This window comes from Podarcis filfolensis, assembly GCF_964270895.1.
Source record: "Podarcis filfolensis genome assembly, chromosome: 10".
Classification (NCBI taxonomy): domain Eukaryota; kingdom Metazoa; phylum Chordata; class Lepidosauria; order Squamata; family Lacertidae; genus Podarcis; species Podarcis filfolensis.
This window is the reverse complement of record NC_139612.1, coordinates 42,699,497-42,721,430: the sequence shown is the minus strand read 5'-3', so window position 1 is coordinate 42,721,430 and position 21,934 is coordinate 42,699,497. Positions and strand designations below refer to the sequence as shown.

General features: G+C 42.0%; 2 protein-coding genes across 3 annotated transcripts in view; both read right to left on the bottom strand.

The window, feature by feature from the left end:
* The window catches only part of LOC310743484 (uncharacterized protein), a 28,980-nt gene extending 27,753 nt beyond the window's left edge, over positions 1-1,227 (bottom strand). Inside the window, exons 1-2 of the mRNA XM_083573814.1 lie at positions 1,112-1,227; positions 479-626 (exon numbers count right to left, since the gene is read on the bottom strand). The gene's annotated coding sequence lies outside the window, so the exon portion shown is untranslated. The remainder of the gene's footprint in view (positions 1-478; positions 627-1,111) is intronic.
* A 4,788-nt stretch (positions 1,228-6,015) lies between these two features.
* Positions 6,016-18,869, bottom strand: LOC310743467 (uncharacterized protein). Of its 2 annotated transcripts, XM_083573784.1 has the most exons (14): positions 18,652-18,869; positions 17,208-17,493; positions 16,333-16,484; positions 14,669-14,728; positions 13,560-13,845; positions 13,118-13,269; positions 12,346-12,390; positions 11,759-11,848; positions 11,003-11,288; positions 10,352-10,506; positions 8,875-9,160; positions 8,356-8,507; positions 7,216-7,259; positions 6,016-6,239 (listed from the first exon to the last, which is right to left on the bottom strand). In XM_083573784.1, the coding sequence occupies exons 1-13, from the start codon at positions 18,728-18,730 to the stop codon at positions 7,222-7,224; spliced, it is 2,067 nt and encodes a 688-aa protein (XP_083429910.1). In that variant the 5' UTR covers positions 18,731-18,869; the 3' UTR covers positions 6,016-6,239; positions 7,216-7,221. The 2 variants fall into 2 exon arrangements, with proteins under 2 accessions (XP_083429910.1, XP_083429911.1); XM_083573785.1 differs by lacking the exon at positions 12,346-12,390 and having other exon boundaries at positions 18,652-18,827.
* Positions 18,870-21,934: the final 3,065 nt, after the last annotated feature.

Sequence of the window (21,934 nt, the reverse complement as noted above, 5' to 3'; positions counted from 1 at the left end):
TTGGAACGCAGAGATAAAGCAAATAACCAAGCCATCAATTCTAGCATGTGGGGGGGGGGCACCTTATCTAAATTATACAATTTGGTATTTGAACTATTGGTATTAATAATTGTATTGTAAATTGGTATTGCTATAATGAGACTATTATTGGATTGTAATTAAAAATAAAAATTATTATAAAAACCCCAAACAGTAGTTTCCAATGAGGAGGCCAGATTGAGCACTTCAGGAATTTGTCTTGACTCTGATTAACTACTGTTAAGAAATATTTCTTAACCAAAACAGAGGCCCAGATCTAAAGACAGGCACTCATATAGGAAGCCCTATTGAAATTAACAGGATATCTGTAAGTCACCATTAACTTGTCATATTCTTTTCCAGTGGGAATTAAGCCAGCCTTCTATGGGTTTGCACCAGTGAATATTGGGGGGGAAGGAAAAATAGCGGGAGGAATGACACCCAATTCTTGGTAACGCACCTTGCAATGCAAGCCGTGTAGGCAGGATGGTCAAGAGCATCAGCAAAAGACAGCATCTCACAGTCCTTCCTCGAAGCATTGTGTCCTTTTTGGGCAAGGCTCAGGAGACAAGACTTACAGAGAGAGAAAAGCGCTCTTGACTTGAGTGCTGACAAGAGAGTGGAAAGGGGGTTATTAAACTGCCCGGGATGCTGCTCTCCTCCAATCAGAAAACTGTTCATAGCAAAGACCACTCAAAGTTTCCTTTCAACTTTGTGGTCAAAGCAAATATTTGACCTCTTGCCAGTTATTAAAACATGAGGAGATTAGGTTGATAAAGGGCAGGCTGAGATAAATGAGACAAAATATCAGAAACAGTACATGAACAATGGTCTTAAATGTAAATAAATAGTTCAGTTCTTTCTTTCAGAACAAAGTTACACAAACACTGTATCACAAACCACAAAAAGACCCCTCCAGCTCCAAACCTATATAGAGCTGTGTCATGTGAAGCATCTAACACTTGTTCTGGGATTAGCTATTCCAATCATATCACACCAGCTCTTTACCGTCAGCTGTGGATCTGTTCCTAGGCCCAATTCAGAGTGCTGGTTTTAACCTTTAAAGCCATTAGCAGCCTTTGGGTCAGATTACCTAAAATGGATTGCCTCCTTGCCCAACCAAGAGACCGTATTGAATGCTAATCCTGGAAGACCTGCTCCCTGCCTTGCAGTCCTTTTCCCACCTGGCCTAATTTATATGAATTTTTTCTACTTTGGTTGTGTATTGTTATGGCTACTTTTGTAACACTTGTAATTATGTAAATTCATGCTGTACATCACCATGAGCATAGTTTTAACTATATTTTTAAATATTATTATTATTATTATTATTATTATTATTATTATTATTATTAATTTATTTCTACATCACCTTTCCCCCCTGACAGTACTCAAGGCAGCTTACAGATAAAAACAAGAATTGTTAAAAACATAGGGGGAGAAATCATTAAAAAGACATTAAAAGAATTAAAACTATATACCTATACAAAATCTGTTTAAAACATACCAGTGCTTCACCCCTTTCATTAAAAGCAGCCAGTTTCCAAGAGCCTGTTGGAAAGAGAAACTCTTCACCTGTCAGCAGAAGGACAACAAAGAGGGCGCCATTCTACCTTCTCCAGGGATGTAAGTCCAGAGTCTGGAAATGTGGTACCCAAATAAAATGATGGTGAAGATGCCTCCTTGGACCCATAGATCTTCTTTGGACACTCTTCATTGTCCATTCCAAAAGAAGAAAGGGTGTCTACCAGATTAAGGGTCTTTTTGGCAGTGGCACTCCAATTGTTTTGGTCTTTTCAACACCAGGTGATGATATCTTTTTGTTTTCCCCAAGTGTTTTAAGAACTTTTTCAACCTCTTCAGCATTTGTGCTGTGCTACATTGTTGCATATTTTGCTATTTCTGATTCTCTCCTCTTCAGTTACTTAGTAGTATGTTATCAAGGGTGTTAGGAGAGGGATGATACCTCTGGTGGGGGACATGTTCCTGGGGTACTTTGCCCAACTTTGGTCCCCACCCTGCACCCAGCTCTCACCTGTGGCTCCTAGAAACTGTCAGCATGCGACAGCAGCCACACCCCAGGAATGGCTTTCACTGGCCAGCTAAACCAGGTGAGGGCAGCCAATGGGTTTCAAACCATTGGTGAATTAAAGGACTCTCTTGCATGTGAAGACAGGCTCCTGGGGATTGAGCGGGTGGGACTAATAGTGGGTCCAATAGACAAGAAGGTGGTTTCTGCACATGCTGTAGAGGGAAATGAGGGGCAGATGGGGCTCATCAATCCGGGAAGGTAGCCCATCTAAGAAAAGGAAAATTCTGGACCTAAACATGCACTGCCTTGTGGAATATATTCAGGAGAAGAAAAGGCTAAGGAGCAAACCGTACACATACTGACAGTGAAAGGGAGAAAGCTGACAGCTCAGGTTGCTCCACAGCTCTCGAGGTTCTAAATTAGTTTTAACTTTGTTTTAACTTTGTGTTAAGTAGTTTCAACTTGTCTTACCAATATTTTATGGAGTGGAGACCAGAGGACATTTGCCCCGGAGGTCTGTTTTTAATTAATTTTAAACCCATAAGAACGGCATTTGTCTGTGGAGTACAGAGACTGGGTGGTGTGATGTGTCACTCTCTACCTATTATTGCTATAATTTACCATTTCCTTCAAGTAAGAAAGCCGTTGAGTGTTGTAACATCTTGCACAAATTTGCTTTGCTCAAGAGAAAAACCTGTCCTGCCTGGAGTTTAGCAACTAGGCCAGGAGTTGCTGAAAGGAATTAAAGGCAAAAGAATCTGCCCTATAGTTCAGTTCAAAATATTAAGTGAAGTAGATCCATCTGATATGGTGGTTACAAGAATGCAAAAAGAAAAAGATTGGAACAAGTTAAGCAAGCCAGACAAAGACAAACCAACAAAGGAAGCTATCAAAATATTTCTCTCCCATTGATAGGACTCTCTCAAAGCAGGAAAGTACTACTCCTCTGGTGCAAGGAATCTCCATGCACTGTGAAATTGTGTAGAGCTTAGAAAAGAGAATGAGTGCTTTCCCTCTTCTCCCTCTGTTGTGTGAAGATGCCAGCACACAGGAAGCTGTTCAGGATCTTTTGTCATGGAACTGTCCCTGGTTCCCCATGGCTAATTCTCCACAGCCTTACCTGTTGTCTAGCTTGAACAAATCAGTTATGTTAAGACAGTGACAAAAGGCTCCCAACTCAGGAAAGCCCAAGAGTCCAGTCTTGTGCCCTGAGGAGTTTTTTTGGCCATTTGTCTATACCTGTGGTGTGTATAATGATTTAACCTTATGTGCTATAATGTTTTTGTGACCTGTTTGTTTACGTTTGATTTCAGGCTTTAACCTGTATTTGGTTGACCAATAAAATTTGGTTTGATCCCTACACAAATCCAGAGTGGACTCTCTATGATGGGTGCATTGCACCTTGTATTCCTGCTTCTGGCAACTCCTGTAGGCAGTGGAGAGACATGCCTGAATCCAAAGCTGTAGCCAGTACTATTTTTCTAGAAAAAGAGGTGCAGGAACTCAGCAGGAATGCCTTACTTGTTCTCTTATAATGGTAATGGTGCCTACCTGAGAGGTGACAGAACTGAGTTCTGGTGAATTCTGGCTGAAAAATGCCCAGGCGGCATTTATGGGAGAAACAAGACTTGCTGTCAGCCCCTCCATCATAGGCTCAAGTTGTGTGTGTGTGTGTGTGTGTGTGTGTGTGTGTGTGTACACCATATATCCTAAAGACACCAGTGTCTTTGCTGTCCCTCATACTGGGGAAATCAAACCCTGGGTAAGTACCTAGAACTACTGGAATCTTGCACTGCTGATAGATTGAGGTGGTGTGCAACAGTATATTATGCAAAATGACATACAAAGATGGGCATATTAGGAGAAATTAATGCAAAACGTTGATGATTTCTTCTGAGGACTTGGAATTCTTAAAAAAAATATCACAGTGATGTGAAGATCTTAAATTAACAGGACTGTCAACAGGAAATATAGAGGGTACACGTGTACCAGACCCCCAACACAACAAGGGCCCTGGATTCTTAACATTCTTTTTAAAAAGAGGGCAAGCCAATCAAACATCTATAAAAAAAGCTAGAAAGCAAAATGTGGAGGCAACAATTAGGGAGATACAGAGAAGCTGCTATTGCCAAGAATGCTCAAGAACATAAACTCTGTTGTTAAGCAATCAGAGGAAGGAATGCTGACCGCCCCTACCTGGGACTCCCAGACAGGCCTCCCAGGGTGGCAGAAAAAAAGAGGAATATCTTGTTATTGCTGCTAGTCTGTCACTGGATGAAGAGATTAGCTGTATGCATATTTAAGTGCCGTCCTGCATGTCCACATTATTTCATTCACTCACCAAGTATCCTGCCTTTACAGTGGAAAACACAACTGGCTGTTTTTGGTATGATTTACTTGCAGGTAAATGAATAAATGAGGCTTCACTGCTACCTAGTAAATGCAATTTTCCAAGTCAGCCACACAACCACTACTGGTCTCCTTGTCTTCATTGGGCTACCATTGATTCATATGCAGTAACCACAAAACATAAATGTAAAATATAAAACGAATCAGCAAATGCATCCGTAAAATCATTGCACACCTTAAAATTACAAAAAAGTTAAAATTCTAATTTAAAAAATCATCATTGACAAAATTTCTTTCTGAATGTGTTTATTTTCTGTGCAGTTCTGAAACTGCACACATTTGCTGCTTCTTGTTGTTTATTTGTATTTTGTTTTTCAGCTCAGGAGCTCAAGCCTGTGTACCTTGTTCTCCCCTCTTTTTATCTTTGCAATTGCCCCGTGAGACAGACTAGGATAATTTTATATATATACATAAACATCAGTTCTTGCCTATGGACTGAGTGGGTGGATGTCGGGCCCCCAGTCAACATGCAGTCAACTGGCCCGGGAAATCCAGTGTTGGCATCACTGGAACTTCAGAAGGGAAATCTGAGAGAAACCAAATTTGACAGATGCACCCATTCCTAAACAGTTTTAAGACCATGTTCCCTGTTTTCCAACCCAAGAGTAAAAGGAGGATGGGAGGCATGCAAGATATTTATTTTATCCTGCCTAGCTAAAGACAGCTGAAACTCTGCTGCCGGGTGGTTTTTGGAAGGCTGTCAATATCCATTCAACTTTTTCTGCAACAGAGTTCAAGACTAGCAGCTTCAGTTCCTGAAAATCAACATTATTCAGCTATAGCAATATTTATTCAATGCCGAAAGATGTAATCTAATCTGGAAAATAGGACAGCCTTGGGAACAACCTGACAGACCTGTTTGCAAGTTATGAACAAACTCAATCAGCTTACGAGAGAGAGAGAGAGAGAGAGAGAGAGAGAGAGAGAGAGAGAGAGAGAGAGGAGTGTCTCCTTTATCAGATCAGTTGGCAGCTTTGTGCAACGTGGCCATAAAGGAGGAGGAATGGCAGTTGAATGGCAGTAGGAAGCAAGGAGTACAATCTGTGATCTCAAAAACCCATTGCCTACAGTAACCTCCTCCAACCAAACTGACTGGGGCTCCTGGGGGTGCAGTTCAACATCTGGACGACACCCAATAAGGAGAGTCTGGTCCACAGCCAAGCTCAGTGGTACAACCATACCCTTGCCTCACCTGTTGGGCAGAATCACCATTTTGTTCATAACAAATGTGTTTTTGCCACAACAGAATAACATGGCTGGTTTTCTCCCATATATATTCTACATGGAAACAAAGCCCATGGGCCATGCTGTGGTTTCATGTGTTCCGTCTCTGTTACAGTACATTCATATATTGATCCAAATGGACCCATTGGTCTGACTCAGTCACAATGGCCTTTCAAATCTGAGATTGCTTCCCAACAGCTTTTACTAATATGTCTGCCATTTTTAAATTGTTTGAAAAAGTGAGAATTATGACTATTCAAATAAATAAAGTACGTAAGAAAAATCAAGGAATACGTTTCCCCATCTTGTAACAGATGACACACCCAGCCACATAGAGTTGCAAGTTCTACTGTTTATTTGGGATTTCAACCTATAGGTGAGTAGCAGGTGAGTTTAGCAGTCATGGAAGGAGTTGACATCCCTCTGGGTGCAGGTTCTTCTAGACAGCCAGCCAGGGTTCCTCCTTGTTAGTCCCTACTAACGATAATTTGTGGTGTCTTTCTACAAATGTAGGGGCTCTTGGTTTCACAATTTCTGCTGTCCCATGCAATGTAATCTATGTGGAAAGAAAAATAAGGCAGCTGAGATACCAGGGTGATTTGTGGGTTGCAGGATCTGTGCTCTCCTTGGGATGCAACCTGCCAGGGTTGTTTATTTTATGCATTACATGTTTACAGCTACGCATCTACAAACATTCCCTGGACAATATACTGCAAAACAATATTAAACAAGCAATATAGGTTATTAAAACTAATAATTAAAATATTAACTGTCTTCTGTCTTATTAGAAAAGTGTTGTTCACTCCACGGCCTTTTAAGGCTAGTTCACACATTCATGTGGGATGACCACAGCCTCAATTATTTATTTTCTTTTGAAATAATATATACTGTATATTCTGCCTCTGTATGAATTATCCAAGGTTACCTACAATACACAAGGACTACATACAAAAAAAATACAAAAAACACATAGGGTTTTCTGCCTAATGAAATAAACTCAAGAGAGATAATGATATGAAATTCAGTTAGGAGCAATCCTTCGCAAAGCTTGCAGAGTGGAAAATTGTCTTCTTTGCCTATCTGAAGCAATAGAACATTACCATGCCATCTTTGCTATATGGAAGGATACATATGAATGAAACAGCTGTCACACACTAAAACCATGGACAGATATATACCACCATAAAATAAATGTATATATCACCATAAACACAATGTTTGACAATAGAGGCAGTTCTCTGATTCAGCTCTTGAGGTCTTTGTTCCTATAGGGAAGGATGCGACTGAAGTGAGATCAGCATAGCCTAAAACTCCACTTCCTCTAGGTTGGTAGCTCTGAAGCATGTGAGAAAATGGTGCCAATTTGAAGCAAGCCTCTCAGCCAAATTTGGGGAATCTGTCTGAGTGGAAGCCCAAAACTTCACCCAAAATTCAGTCCAAGGCAGAGTTCAGAACCAGTCCTTGTAGACCTCTGCAAATATTGGGGGTGGCAGATCTTTTAGATCTGTGAATTTAAAGAGAAATGAACTTACTCTCAATTATGCTTCTTCCTTTTCAGATGGGATGTCTGGATGTCCTGCAGAATTCAAGATGGGAAGATGATTATATGTGATTACATCCAAAACAAGAAGAAGTGTCCAATTCTGACAACATCAAGCTTCCTCAGATGATGAGGGGAAAGGGTCCCCATCTGCCCAATCTCCACCTGTCTCCTTAGGGTGGCTCCTTTCTGGCTGTTGGGATAAAATGCCCCGTTCACTTTTGCACTTTCTGCGTTCCAAATGGGGAGGTCTTGACTAGAAGCACAATTGTTTTAGAACAGTTTAGTGCTGAACTCATTGTGGTGGACTTCAGGAGACAGAAGAGCAATGTCCAGCCACTTTTGATTGATGGGGTCTGTGTGGAGAGGGTAACAACGTTCAGATTTTTGGGCATTGAATTACAAGAGGATCTGTCCTGGAGTGTCAACACAAGTGGGCTTGTGAAGAAGGCGCAGCAGAGACTGTACTTTTTGAGAATTTTAAGGAAAAACCATCTTCCACAGAAACTGCTGCTTGCCTTCTATCACTGTGCCATTGAGAGCGTGCTTACTTATGGCTTATGTGTGTGGTACGGAAGCTGTACTACCCAGGACAGGATGGGGTTGTGCAGAGTTGTTAAGGCAGCAGAGAGCATTGTTGGCTGCCCACTCTCCACCTTAGAGCAGATTTATGCCACAAGGTGCCATAGGAAGGCACTGGACATAGTAAAAGATCCATCGCATCCTGGTCACTGTCTCTTCGAGCTCCTGCCGTCGGGACGGAGATACAGGACGATGAAGACAAGAACGAGCCGTCTTAAGAACAGCTTCTTCTCCAGAGCGATCTTGGCCCTGAATGGGAAGCCTGGACTTTGAAAGTCATCTAATCTTCCTTGCTGTACTATACTGTATTGTTTAATTAGTGTTTTTATGGAGCAGTCAAGTAATTTCGTTGTCCCCGAGAGGGGGCAATGACAATAAAGATGATATTATTATTATTATTATTATTATTATTATTATTATTATTATTACATGCCTAATGCCAGTAATGCTGAGCCTGGTGCTCAGTTATCAGCAAATGGGGATAGGCATCAATTGCACCACTAAGGGCTTATCCACATTTCTTATCCACCCAAGAAACCTTTTTACTCACCAGATGTATCCACCTTCACACCAAACACTTGGACTTCACACAGGGTGAGATACCGAATGCCTGGGATGGTCAATGTTACATACTGCCCTTTGAATCCTCCACAACTGTAACTGCGGGTTTCTCCAGCACCTAGTGAGGTGATAGTGGCACACCTTGAAAAAGAAATCCATTCATGTTAATAATATTAGGTGACTGAAGGACACCACCAACTGCAACATGATTTATGCCAGGAATCGCTAACCAGTGGACCTCTAGAAGTTGTAGGAACCCAACTCCCATCAGCCCCAGGCCAAAGGTCAGGGGTGATGGGAGTTGTAGTCCAGCCACATCTGGATGGCTGCTGGTCAACCTGATCCACACTGAAAAGAATAAAAGATACAGATGAATAATGGAAGATCACTGCATTTCACAGATATATTTTTTATCTGTGGTTTCTGCATTGTCTCATCTTCCTCATGGTATTGTCTTCTCTGTGCCTTATCCTTGTGACCCCCTTGAGAACATTCAGCCAGCAGGTACCTGGGATTTGCAGAACCACCATTCTCAAAGGAGTTGCCAATGCGGATTTCAGCCCCATCCAGCCGGTCTGCACAACAGTCTTCTCGATTGGTGATGCTTATGCTAGACACATCAAATTCTCCCTTCAAGTCCACCGCCCACCATGGATTCAGCTCTATATCCGTGTGAGTGCATGATCTACGCATATAGTTAGTGCAGGTGGACCCATCAATGGCATTCTTTGCAACTCCTAGTTGGTTGTAGGTACTGGACTGGGATGCCTCACCTTCGAGGGCCACATTGGGAACTGCAGGAAAGGGAAAGTAATGCTCACACAACTAAACAAGAAAACTAGTTCTGGGTTTCCAGATATTGCTTGAACAATGCAGTGCCCTTATCTCAGCTTTGTCACACCCACTAGTGTGGATGCAACGTAGCAGATTGTATACATCAAAGGGGTGTGTACACACACACACACACGCACACACACACATACACACAGTTCAACTTGTAGCTCTCAGTAGAGAAACAAATGATTGGATAGCAACATGAGTCACCAATCTGGACGTGCCCATGGTATAGTTATTTGCTGACTGGCCCTTTTTCTTGGTTAATAGTGTATTTGTGTGTGTTTGTAGATGAGACAGAGATAGAGATATTAAAGCTTAATTGTTTTTAATGATATTTTCCCCAATGTTTTTAGCTGTTCCTATTTTACATGTTAGCCACCTTAAGTCCCTGTTAGGGAGAAATAAATAGGATAGATAGATAGATGATAGATAGATAGATAGATAGATAGATAGATAGATAGATAGATGATAGATAGATAGATGATAGATAGATAGATGATAGATAGATGAGAGAGAGAGGTGGATAGATGGATAAACAAATGTTACAAGGCTAATGGATATTGTTGTGTGCACCCCAATCTCCAAGCAGCAAGAGACTCCAGGTGTGCTGGAATGAAGTTTCCTTGAAATGAAGATCTTTGGAGACTTTGATGTCTTTAGGATATATAGTTTCATTTATAAATACATACAACCTGAGCACAAGACGGAGGGCAACAGGGCAAACTCTTTCTTTTCTTTTTAAAAATAATTGTTATTAAAGGTTTTCTTAGTTTACAAAAGTACCTGCACTGTGTCTTTTTCAGGTTGTGTTTTCTACAGATCAGTTACATTTGTTGTGAGACATAAGTCTTTCTAATATGAATGGCAGGACTTACCTGGCCTGCTAATGCCATTACCTGAACAAAGTAACTGGTTTGACTGGTTTCCTTGTATAGAGTCTAATCTCTATCACAGATTTTGAAGGGAATCATCAACCAGACTGACCCCTCAAAACCGTAATAATATATTCCAGCCTAGAGTACTGAGAACGTCTTATTTCAAACACCTGAAAGTGCCCATACCCAGCTCAGACAACTGTTTCTCCAGCAAAAAGTAATTATGCCAACAAATACCAACTCAGGTACTTGTTGGGAAATTTTTATACATACCTGGGGGAGCTCTCCTGTGACCAAAAACTTGAACTTCACAGAGGGTGAGATATTTGGCTTCGCCTGGAATGGTAATAGTCACATACCGTCCCAGCATTCCCTCACAGTCATATTTTTTTGTTTCTCCCAAACCCAGTGAAGTGATGGTGGCACACCTTGAAAGGAAACCAGTATGTTAGCCTTACTGAGAGATTTAAAGAATACAATCAGCAACAAGTTCAATACCTGGTGGGGGGTGAGGGGCAAGCATGAACAAGGTCTTATGCTAATGAATGCTTTATCCAAAATATGGCAAGGATACCAGTCAATTCACTAGTCAAATACTGTCACTTAGCCATTCACTTAGCCCGTAAACTGACCACGTATTTGGCTTTGTTTTTTGCAGACTTCAGATGAGGTCTAGACCATGTGAAAAATGAACATAAGATTTTGGCTGCAGTTCATTCATTTTCAGCTTTGTATTCTTGTTATTTAAAAAGCTAGTCTACTGTTAATTGTGAAAGAGTCTTGCTTATTCTTCTAATAAAGTTAATCTTTTAAGAAATACTTTATCATTGCTTTACCATTTTTGATTGGCCACTTGACTAAATCGGACCAGTCAAATGCCCAGTCCTAGGCCTGGCACCCTTGGGTAGCTGACATTGGCAATACCTAGGATTTCTGATGCCTCCTTCTTCATCCGAGTCCCCAACTCGAATTTCAGCACCATTTATCCTTTCCGCACAACAGTCCCCTCGATTGGTGATCACTACACTGGACACATCAAATCTTTCCCTAAGGTCCACTGTCCACCACGGATTAGCTTCTTCTTGGGTGTGAGTGCAGTGTCCACGCAAATAGTCAGCAGACGTAGAGCCATCATTGGCATGCTCAGCAGATCCCAGATCATTGAAGATGCTGGACTGGAATGCCTTTCCTTCAAGAGCTGCATTGTAGACTACAAGAAAAAAAAACCAACGGAAGAGAGGTGTTTCCACTAAGAAACAGCTTAGCAAAACTATCCAGAAGGAACAGGAACTTGCAAAGTAGGCTCTCAAATATTAGTGGAATGAATAATTAACATTTGGGGGTTCTGTGCACACCAGGGCATTGCATTCATGCATACATGAGTCCTTGTTTCTGTATGTGTATTTGAGCACCTCTATCCACAAGAGGGCTTTTACCTTATGCCTCCGAAATCTCATGTTCCCATCCACAGTTGTAGGAATTGCTTGATAGGATGTACTTAGGGAAGAGTGGTTTATGATATCAACAGTAATATTTTAACATTGGCACTTATAAATCAAGTGTCCTCTGTGTGAGCATACAGGAGCTCCTGGGTAAGTTTCCTATGCAATCCGTAAGAAAAATACATATACCACCAGGTCTGATCTTTCACATTCATCTTCAGTACAAGGGTCAGCTTACCCGTTGTATAGGGTTGCCACTTCTCTTTTGCTTCTTCCCACGGCTGTTTGGGTTCTCTTGCTTTTTCCCATTGTTCAATTGGTGAAAAAACTAGTGGAAGAAATCAATGTAAGTAAAAGATTAGCAATATATGAGAATGATTTCATTCTGGGTGCTTTGTTGTATTTCTAAGCAAACATACCAGGAAGCAAGTCTGAATGAGTTCAGTGTGAATCCAGCTCCACGGAGCAAATTTAGTTCCAAGAAAAAAATGAACTTCAACTCCCATCATGCCTGGCCATTGGCCATGCAAGTGGGGGCTGATGGGAGTTGGAGTCCAATAAGATCTGAAAGGTCCCAGGTCACTGCCTTAAGGATTCCTGGATGGGAAGGAGGGCTGTGTTCTGAAAGTTGAAATGAGCCGCCTTATAGCAGCTTAGGAACAAGAGGGACAAGTGTAGAGTTGCTGGAAGTGTTTGGTGAGGTGACGAAGACCAAATTTACCATGTTGATTCAAACTAATCAGCTAAATAAATACTGCTTGTTCATGTCTTGTATATAATGTTTTAGGCTTTTAGAACGCATGAATGTGAGGATCATTTACTGACCTTCTGCTTCTTGCGTAGTTCCAGATGAGGTCTCTTTTTCATCTCCTAGACAAAACATATATTGAGTGTCAAAGCAACACTTCCTAGGTGATGAAAAATATCTGAGCCATGCCAAACCTTACTTAGAAAACAACAACCCCAAGTATACTTGGTTGATGGGGATCACTAGTATCACAAACCCCCAAATAGCACAGACCTTGAGAAGAATTTTGTCAGTGTCCCACAGGAATATCAATGAATATAATGGGTATGGGAAAAGGGAAGAACAGGTGTAAACATTCTAGACTGAGTCAACAACCGAACTCTGAGCCTTCTCCTAACTAAAGTTGCCAGCTTTCTACTGGTAAAGCTTCCATGCCTCTAAGGGAGCAGGGTAGAGGTTTACAGGCACAGCTTTACCCTCAGGGCATCAGCATCTTCTTCATGAAGATGTTAAAGTCATCTATATGTCGTCTGTTGTAGGACAAGTGAGCACGGCTTTCCTGATATAGCCCCCTGGCCAAAACAGGGAGGCCTAGCAAGCCTATATAGGCCTATGGGCTAAAGATCCCCTGCCTCTGGTGTACATCATCACTTGATACTGCAGCTATTAAAAGACAAAGAGGCACATGTGACATGAAGCATCCAATAGAAGAGATGGATTCCTTCTCCAGAGGTTCCCTTGCCATTAAAGACTTCCTAGCCTAGACATCTCCCATCCATTTCTTTTCAAGGACAACATCGGTCAGCAGCCCACCAAACCACAACATGAGAAGGAATCCTCCACACTTACCCGAGGAAGGTAGCTTTTCACCAAACACTTGAACTTCACACAGTGAGAGGATATGAATGCCTGGGATGGTGATAGTCACATACTGCCCTTGCAATTCTCCACAGTCATAAATGGCTGTTTCCCCTGAGGCCAATGATCTAATTGTCGCACACCTTGAATGGAAACCAGTTCGTGTGTCAGTATTAACCAGAAGTCATACTGCAGGATAGGTGAGAGGCAACATGTCTCTGAATATCAGTTACTAGGGTCAATGGCTGAAGAGGGCTGTTGTCCTCATGTTCTATATATGGGGTCCCAGCAGGCATGTGGTTGGCTACTACAGAACACAAGGTGCTAGACTATTCAATCTTGGCCTTCATCTAATCTAGCAGGGCTCTTCTTAGGAACTTAAGGAAGAAAAGTCAGGTATGATCCCATCAATAACATCACTCTGTTACCGTACCATGGATTTGTGATTCCTCCTTTTACTGGTGAGCTTCCAATTCGGATTTCTGCCCCATTTATCCGCCTCGCACAGCAGTCTCCTCGATTGGTGATGCTAACCCTGGACACACGAAACTCTGCTCCCAAATCCACTGTCCACCATGGATTAAATTCTAGTTGTGTGTGTGTGCAGCTGCCACGCATATAGTCACTAATTATATGCCCATCGATGGCATTCTCAGGGTTTCCAAGTGCATTGTAGATACTGGACTGAAATGCTTTCCCTTCAAGAGCCACATTGGGAACTATAAGAAAGAGCAGAAAATCTTGAAATAATCTTGAAAGTGTTCAGGATCCAATGAGCCCAAGATCGCTTATTCCCCATTTGGTTTAATTTCATTTCATATGCAAACACAGCAGCTCAGGAGCGTCAAGTCCAGCAGATCTATGTGAATGTCTGGATTTAGTACAGTTTAAGGTTACTTTTTATCTTCTTTTTTGGGGGGGGGGGGAAATGTAATTGTTTTGATTTGATTTAGACCAGGCCATTCATTGTTTTCTCCTGATTATGTTTTATTATTGACTTAGTAAATCACACAGCTGCATCCTGTATTTCTTTATTGGCAATTGTGATTTTTTAAAAAATAATGCTTATTTCATTTCTTTTTTATGTAAGCTGTCTACACTTAAATCACTGAGCAATGGTGATGAGAATATACAAAATGGATCTGCAATAAATATATGAATGAATTATAAGTGCTAGTCTTATTGCTAAAGTTGAGGGCCCATCAATCAGTGGGCGAGCAAATGCCTTGAATTCTCAAGTCCTAAATTCATTCACCAGAATCTCTAGTTGAAGCGGAGATGGGGCATCCATGGCCCTCCAGATTGGTTGGACTCCAACTCCTATCAACACAAACCACTGTCCAATGGCCAAGGATGGATGAGCTCAGCAGCTTCCCTTGAGTTAAAGGATATCAGGAAGTAGCGCTGAGTGACTTTAAAGAACTCACATTGCAGAAATTGCTTAAAAGTGGCTGAATCATGTCCAAACTGGCATCCACATTTACAAGACTACAATACCAGCAACATTCCTTCCCAACTAGCAGAATGCAATGGTCTACTTACCAGAAGTGTTAACTTGTTCTCCTGGTGTGAGTGGCTTGTTCTTCTCTGGCTCATGGTCAGCTGCCAAAAATTTATAATAAAAAGAAATAAAAGGCTTAGCTGAGCTTTATCTGCTGATGTAATTCATTCAGCACAGTCTAGAGAGATTTATTTATTTATTTATTTATCCTTGGGTTCCCGTTGATAAAATTATCAGAGCAGCATGCAGAGAAAAAGAATGAAATGTCAATCACAACAATTAAAACCATGCAAAGATAAAATTCAGCAGAGGGTATGAAAGTCATAATCAAGAGTCCAGGAAAGTGGACTTCCGGGAGGAAAACATGGTGGACTAGATATCTCTGGCCGACCTTCTAGCTTAGCAGAGATTATGATGTGGTGATTAATGATAGCCAAGCTATAAATCTTGGTTATTGAATTATCTCTGGGGAAACAGAGATAACAGGGATTAACTTCCAATGCTCTGAACGGGTTGCTTTCCACACTGCTGCCCCTTCTAGGCTGCATTCCATCTCTTCTATCTGACCTGGAAAGTGACAGCCAAAACATTTTGCTATGTCTGTTTTGAGTTAGCACCCGGGTGTTAATCCAGCATCTCTTCTTGAAGGTCTTTGACATGTTTTGGGAACAGGGGAGTAAACTGAGGGATTGGAATGCCCACAGACCCTACTGAAAGCTTGGTTGCCAAGATAACTGGAGTTAAAATGAGATAGTTGAGACCTAATTTTTGGGGGCACCCCAAGGAAGTTGATTCCAATGTGGAGTCATGTACATATCTTTACATCCCATGACTTGCAACCTTTCTTGATGCATGTAGAAGGATGTTTTGAAGTTTTATGACTTTTGTGGCTGTGTTTGAAACTGCTATATATTGTTCTGATGTGCCTGATGTCAGTCTTTTCTAACTAGCAGTTCTGCTGAACAACTGGTTAGCAAGGTTGTCCTATTGCAATAGCGTTAATAAACCCAGTTTCTGCTGAATCTGTTGCTGTTATTTTCTTGGCTCCATGTTTTTATTTAAAAGGGTGTTCCCTCACCTGGGAAATGAACAAACGGTGTAGAAGTAAATTCTTACCACGTGGGTGTTTTCCCAACCCTGCAGAGCAGATTTGAAGAAGGTGTGGGTCACAGGGGAGGAGAGGGGGAAAAGTTTTAGAAAATATTGTGCTGGGTTTGGAATGGATTATAATGATGTAACTGTCATGGCTTCTTCCATAGAATTGTGGGGAAAATTACTTTAATGAAAGATTCCCTCATATAACGCTACAGTTCCCAGGGATCTCTGGCATGGCAGAATCATAGCACTGGAAGGAACCTCAAAGGTAATCTGCTTCAACACCTTCTCAGTGAAGAAAATCTGCTACTACAGCATCCAGAATGACCATTAATGAATAAGTCAGCATTATAGACATTGTGTTTCTCCTGTATATTAGGCTGGATACACACCATCCATTTAAAGGACATACCTTCCTGTAAAGAATCTTGGGAACTGTGAATTACCTCTCACAGAGCTACAGTTCCCAGCACCCTTTTATAAAGTACAGATCCCAGGAATTTTGGGGGGTGGGGGGGAAGCATGCAGTTAAATGTGCTTTAAGTACATGGGATGTATGCAGCCTCAGTCTCTTTGCACATAAACAGATACCAATATCTTTCCTACTTACCACTGGAATCTATCTTCTGACCAAACACCTGGACTTCACAAAGCGTGAGGTATCCGCCCCTTGGTAGGGTAATTGTAACAAACTGCCCTTTTGACGCTTCGCAGTAAAAACTGCGTGTTTCCCCAGCATCCAAAGAATTTATTACAGCACATCTAGAAAAGAAAAGAAAACATCAAGAAACAGTGTTAAACAATAACTGAAGAACTTTATCAGAAAGGTGAAAACACATTAAAATTTCAGGAAAGAGAGCAAATATTTGCTATGTTTGGGGAACTCAAATAGCTAGGGATCTGTCTGAAACTTTTCCACTACATTGTTCTCCCTGTGCCATAATCCTGTAAAGCAGGGATGCCACAGGATGTTGCAAAAACAGAAGTGGAATTGGCCAATGTTGACAAATTCACTCCATGTGCGGAACAGAAATTGATCCAGTGAATACGATCAGCATTTGCTGTTTTGGCTTCTTTCAGTCCAATTGATTATATTACACCCCCCAATTTGCATTTTCTTTACATTTAAATGAGTGGGGTGGCATCATAGGACTTTGTAACTTATATAATTTATGTACGGAATTACATAAATTATGTAATTTTCCCACAGCGGACAGCAAAATGAAATAATGTGGCTTTTGGCAGACAATGAACTGAAGTGGAACGGAAAATAGGGAAGAACAGAAAATTGTACCTCATGACATCTCAATGTGTAAGACAGAGATAAGGAATCTGTGGCCAACCAAATTATTGTTGAATTCCCAAATCGCAACCCTAACCAACATGGACAATGGCTAAGGATGATGAGAGTGGTACTACAGTAACACCTGGAGGGCCACGGCTTCTTCTTCCCTGGCTACAAAGCATACGATCTATATACCGTACCTAGGATTTGTGGTGCCTCCTCTCTCTGTGGAGTTCCCAACTCGGATTTCAGCCCCATTAAGACGGTGAGCACAGCAGTCTTCCCGATTGGTGATGCTTACATGGACTACTTGATACTGCGCCTGCAAGTCTACCGTCCACCATGGATTACTTTCATAATCTGTGTGGGTGCAGGATCCCTCTGTAAATATACCTACTAAAGACCCATCAATGGCATTCATAGCTCCTCCCAGCGGGTTGTAGGTGCTGGATTGTAAAGCTTCTCCGGTGAGGGCCACATTGGAGACTGAAAGAGAGAGGGGAAAGTTTCCATTTTATTGCCAGAGGTGTGGATTAGCTCTCGTTCCTTATTATGAAACCTTCCAGAGCAAAATAAAACCAGAAGTGTAATGATGCTGCTAAACAGATGTCATATTAAACTTGAGGTTACTGCAACAAACAGCACAAAAGCTGCATACTCCAACCAAATTAAAAGGTTAGCTGTGGTTAAGACTGCATTTTTGTACTAATTTACCTGGAGTAAATCTCACTAAAACAACGAGGTTTACTTTAGTGGCACTAAAATCCCCATAGAAAAAAAAAGGAACAAATTAGTTACGACTAATTCAAGTTCCATTGTCAACTAACCCCTGAGCAGACATAGTTAGAATTGCTCCGAGGGTCCTATCAAATTCAATGCAGTTTACTCTGAGGTAAATAAGTTAGGAGTGCTTCCATTAGTTCCCATAATTATGAATCGTCACTGAATAGTTAGCTGTGGTCCATACTCAAAAGAGCCCCAGGGGGCAGAAGCTGGTGGGCAACAGTAGTTTCCAATGAAGAGGGCACATTGAGTACTTCAGGAATTTATCTTGACTCGGATTAACTGCTGTTAAGAAATATTTCTTAACGTAAACAGGGACCCTGATCTAAAGGCAGGCAGTCACATAGGAAGCCCTATTGAAATTAACAGGATAGCAATGAACTTGTCCTTTTCATTTCCAGCAGGAAGTAAGACAGCCTTCTCTGGGTTGGTTGGTTGGTTGGTTTTTAAGATTTTATTTTAAATTATTGAATAAAACAGTAAAATGAGAACTACCAAGAAAACAAATCAAGTAAGCAGAATACGGAGCCCTCTCTTAATAGTAATTCTTAGCCCTAACCCCCCACAGAGGACCGTAGTTCCTCCCAGCTCTCACCAGGAATCCTTCATTTCTCCTCCCAGCCTCTCACCTGGGAGACTGACATTTTCCTGTCTCTCACCCAGGCGTCTACCATTTACCACCCCCATGAGACTACAATCATTGGACATTAATAAAGGCCCCAGTCATCGCACTCAAAAGAAAGAACAAAAAGAAGAGAAACAAAGAAGAGAAACAGAAAAAAGAAAGCAAGGGACAATAAAAAGAAAGACCAGTGAAGAAAAATAGGGGGAAGGAAAGACACCCAGTTCTTGGTAACATACCCTCCAACGCAGGTCGGGAAGGCAGGATGGTCAAAAGCAGCAGCGAAAGGCAGTATTTCACGGTCCTTCTTGGAACCATTGTGTCCTTTTTTTTGCAGGATCTGTAAAAAGAGGCTGGCCAGGCTCAGGAGAGAACACTTCCCAAGAGAAGCGCTCTTGATTTGAGTGCCCCAAACAGAACTGGAACGAGGTTACTGAACTCTGGTGGATGCTGCTCTCCTCCAATCAGAGAACTGTTCAAAATCAAGACCATTCAAAGGTACATTTCAAAGGTTCATTTTGTGGCTTGAAGAAATATTTGACCTGTTGCCAGTTACAACAAAATAGGGCTAACAAAGGCCAGAGTCTGAGGTAAATGAGGCAAAGGATCAGAAACAGTACATGAAATATGGTCTGAAATGAAAATAAATAGGAGTCCTGTTCTTTCTTTCAGAACAAAGTTACAGCAACAATTTTACTCACATCCACTTGACGTGCGGTCATGCACACGTTCATCACTGCTGACCTGGAGGTGGCCCGAAAATGGGGAGGAATGGGGTCAGGGCAGACTTATGTGCGCGGGGGTCAGGAACGGAACCCCTGCACAAAATGGTCCCACCTGCATAACAAGATTACTGAAACTACATGCAGCCTCCAATAGCAAAAATAACAAAGGAGCTTCACGGTTTCACCTTGGTCCTAGAAACCCCCCTCCCATCATGTTTCTCAGTGTCCCTCTCCTGCAGCAGCTTCTTCTAAGGCTTCCAAAGACAAGGGGTGGGATAGCAGGGAAAATCCCTCTCATGGTATTAGCATAACATCAAAGCAGAAGCAAAAGAAGCAAGAACACTTCTAAGGTTGGGAGAGAAATATAATTCAGTTCACATTTGCTGGAGGAATCTGCCTGATTTACACTTTCCATACCAATGTGCTAACTGAAACACAGTCATCCTTCAGATTTGCACTTCTCCCCGGGTCCTTCACAAGCAATCTCAGGCTCCTTTGTCTAGCCTCTCATTGCTCCACCCTCTTCATTCCTCTTGGTGTTGTGTGAGATCAGGGGGAAGGGGAGCTGGTCGGAGCAGGAGAGAGAGACTCCCTGGACTCTTCAGCAGCCGGCCTCATCTCTGCCTCTTGGCCCGATCCTCTCCAGCCTCTTCTTCTGCCTCCGAATCAGGACTGCTCTGTTTCTCAGCCTCTTCCTGCTCACTAAACCCTGATACCTCTTCTGTTTCCATCAACTCCTCCTCCCAGTCTGCTCTCTCTTCTCCCTCTGACCACTCATCATTGTCCCACCCCCAACCCCCTGTCTCTCAGTCTGGGGGATCCCTTGGGGGTTCCCCAGCTGGTGCCTCTCACCACTCCTCTGTATCCAGCCAACCCATGACACTGCCTGGGTCTCCCAGACACCCTCACGGAGCACCAAGGAAAAAAGAAATATCTTGTTATTGCTGCTAGTCTGACACTGGATGGAGGAAGAAGCTAGCTAGATTCATGTTTAAGTGCAGTCCTCCATGTCCACAGTATTTCATCCACTGCCCAAGCATACTGCCTTTACAGTGGAAAACGCAACTGGCTGGCTTGAGTATGACTTACTTGATACTGGTATGATTCCTTGATATTGCAGTGTCCACCCCACCCCAATGCAGTTTTTCATGTCAGCCACACAGCCACTACTGGCCTGCATGTCATCACTGGGCTGCTATTGATTCAGATGCAACAACCATAAAACAAAAGTGTAAGATATAAAACAAATCAGCAAATGCAGCCCTAAAATCATTGCCTCACCTTACAGCTAAGGGAAAGTTAAATTCCTATAGGTTGTTGCTTTTTCTTTATTGAGGTTGATAAAATTGTGGGGTGTGTTTTCCCTCCTGAATGTATTTATTTTGCTGAGAGTTCTGAAACAGCAAACATTTGTTGCGTCTTGTTGTATATTTGTATCTTGCTATTCAGCTCAGAAGCGCAAGGTTGTGTATCTTGTCCTCTCCTCTTTTTATCTTTGCAACAGCCCTGTGAGGCAGACTAGGCTAAGTTAATAAATGTACATAAGCATATATGTATGGATTGAGTGAGTGAGTGAGTGAGTGAGTGGATGCAGGGCCCCCAATCCAGTGTTGGCATCACTGGAACTTCAGAGTGGAAGAAGGGAAATTTGAGAGAACCCAAAATGGACAGATGTGCCCATTCCTATACAGTTTTAAGACCATGTTCCCTGTTTTCCAGCCCAAGAGTAGAAGCAGAGTGGGAGGCATGCAAGATAGTTTTATCTTGCCTAGCTAAAGACAGCTGGGACTCTGCTGCCCGGTGGTTTCTGGAAAACTGTCAATATCCATTCAACTTCTTCTGCAACAGAGTTCAAGGCTAGCAGCTTCAGCTCCTGAAAATCAACATTATTCAACTGCAGCAATATTGATTCAAGGCCTAAAGATTTAATCTAATGTGGCAGCCTTGGAACAGCCTGATAGACCTGTTTACAAGTTATGAACAAACTCCAGCTGTGCAAAAGAGAGAGAGTGTTCACTTTATCAGATGTATGAAGTGAGATTCTTGGTTGGCAGCTTTGTTCCACATGGCCATAAAAGGGGAGGAATGGCAGTTGAAAGGCAGTAGGAGACAAGCAATACAATCTCAAAAACCAATTGCCTACAGTAACCTCCTTCAACCAAGCTGACTGGGGCTCCTGGGGTTGTAGTTCAACATCTGGATGACACCCAATAAGGAGAATCTGGTCCACAGCCAAGCTCAGTTGTTGAACCAACCCTTGCCTCATCTGTTGGGTAGAATCACCATTTTGCTCATTCTAAATGTGTTTTTGCCACCACAGAATGACATGGCTGGTTTTCTCTCATATATATTCTACCCAGAAACAAATCCCATGGGCCATGCTGTGGTTTCATGCATTATATCTCTGTTACGGTATATTTATACAGAAATCCAGAGGGGTTCTTCCAAACTCCCTCCACCTGAGAAGGTTTTATTGATGCAACCAGGCATTGTGTATGGGCAAATTGCACACAAAAATATGCACAGTAGGTTAAATTTGAAGGAAAATGTTGATCAATTGTCTTGAGTACTTTTTTAAAAACCACAGAAACTGATGTGAGGGACTAAACTGGACTGGGAAAATAGACTGGAATAAATGAGAAAATGAGAGAAACTGAAATTGACATATGTGTCCCTCTCTACCTGATAGGCAAGCACAATGTGCTGTTTTTCTCTTCATGGACTTTTCTGTTTACTGTACAAGCGCTGTTTACTGTACAATGTTGGCAGCATACGCCTTGTGGGTTTCTTACAACTC

Coding starts and splice junctions, on each gene's coding strand:
- LOC310743467 (XM_083573784.1), bottom strand. CDS start 18,730: ATGGTTCCAAGAAGGACCGTGAAATACTGCCTTTCGCTGCTGCTTTTG. Junction 14,729..16,332: donor TCAGAAGATAGATTCCAGTG/GTAAGTAGGAAA, acceptor AATTTTTGGCAG/CTGACCATGAGCCAGAGAAG. Junction 13,846..14,668: donor AGAACAAGTTAACACTTCTG/GTAAGTAGACCA, acceptor TCTTTCTTATAG/TTCCCAATGTGGCTCTTGAA.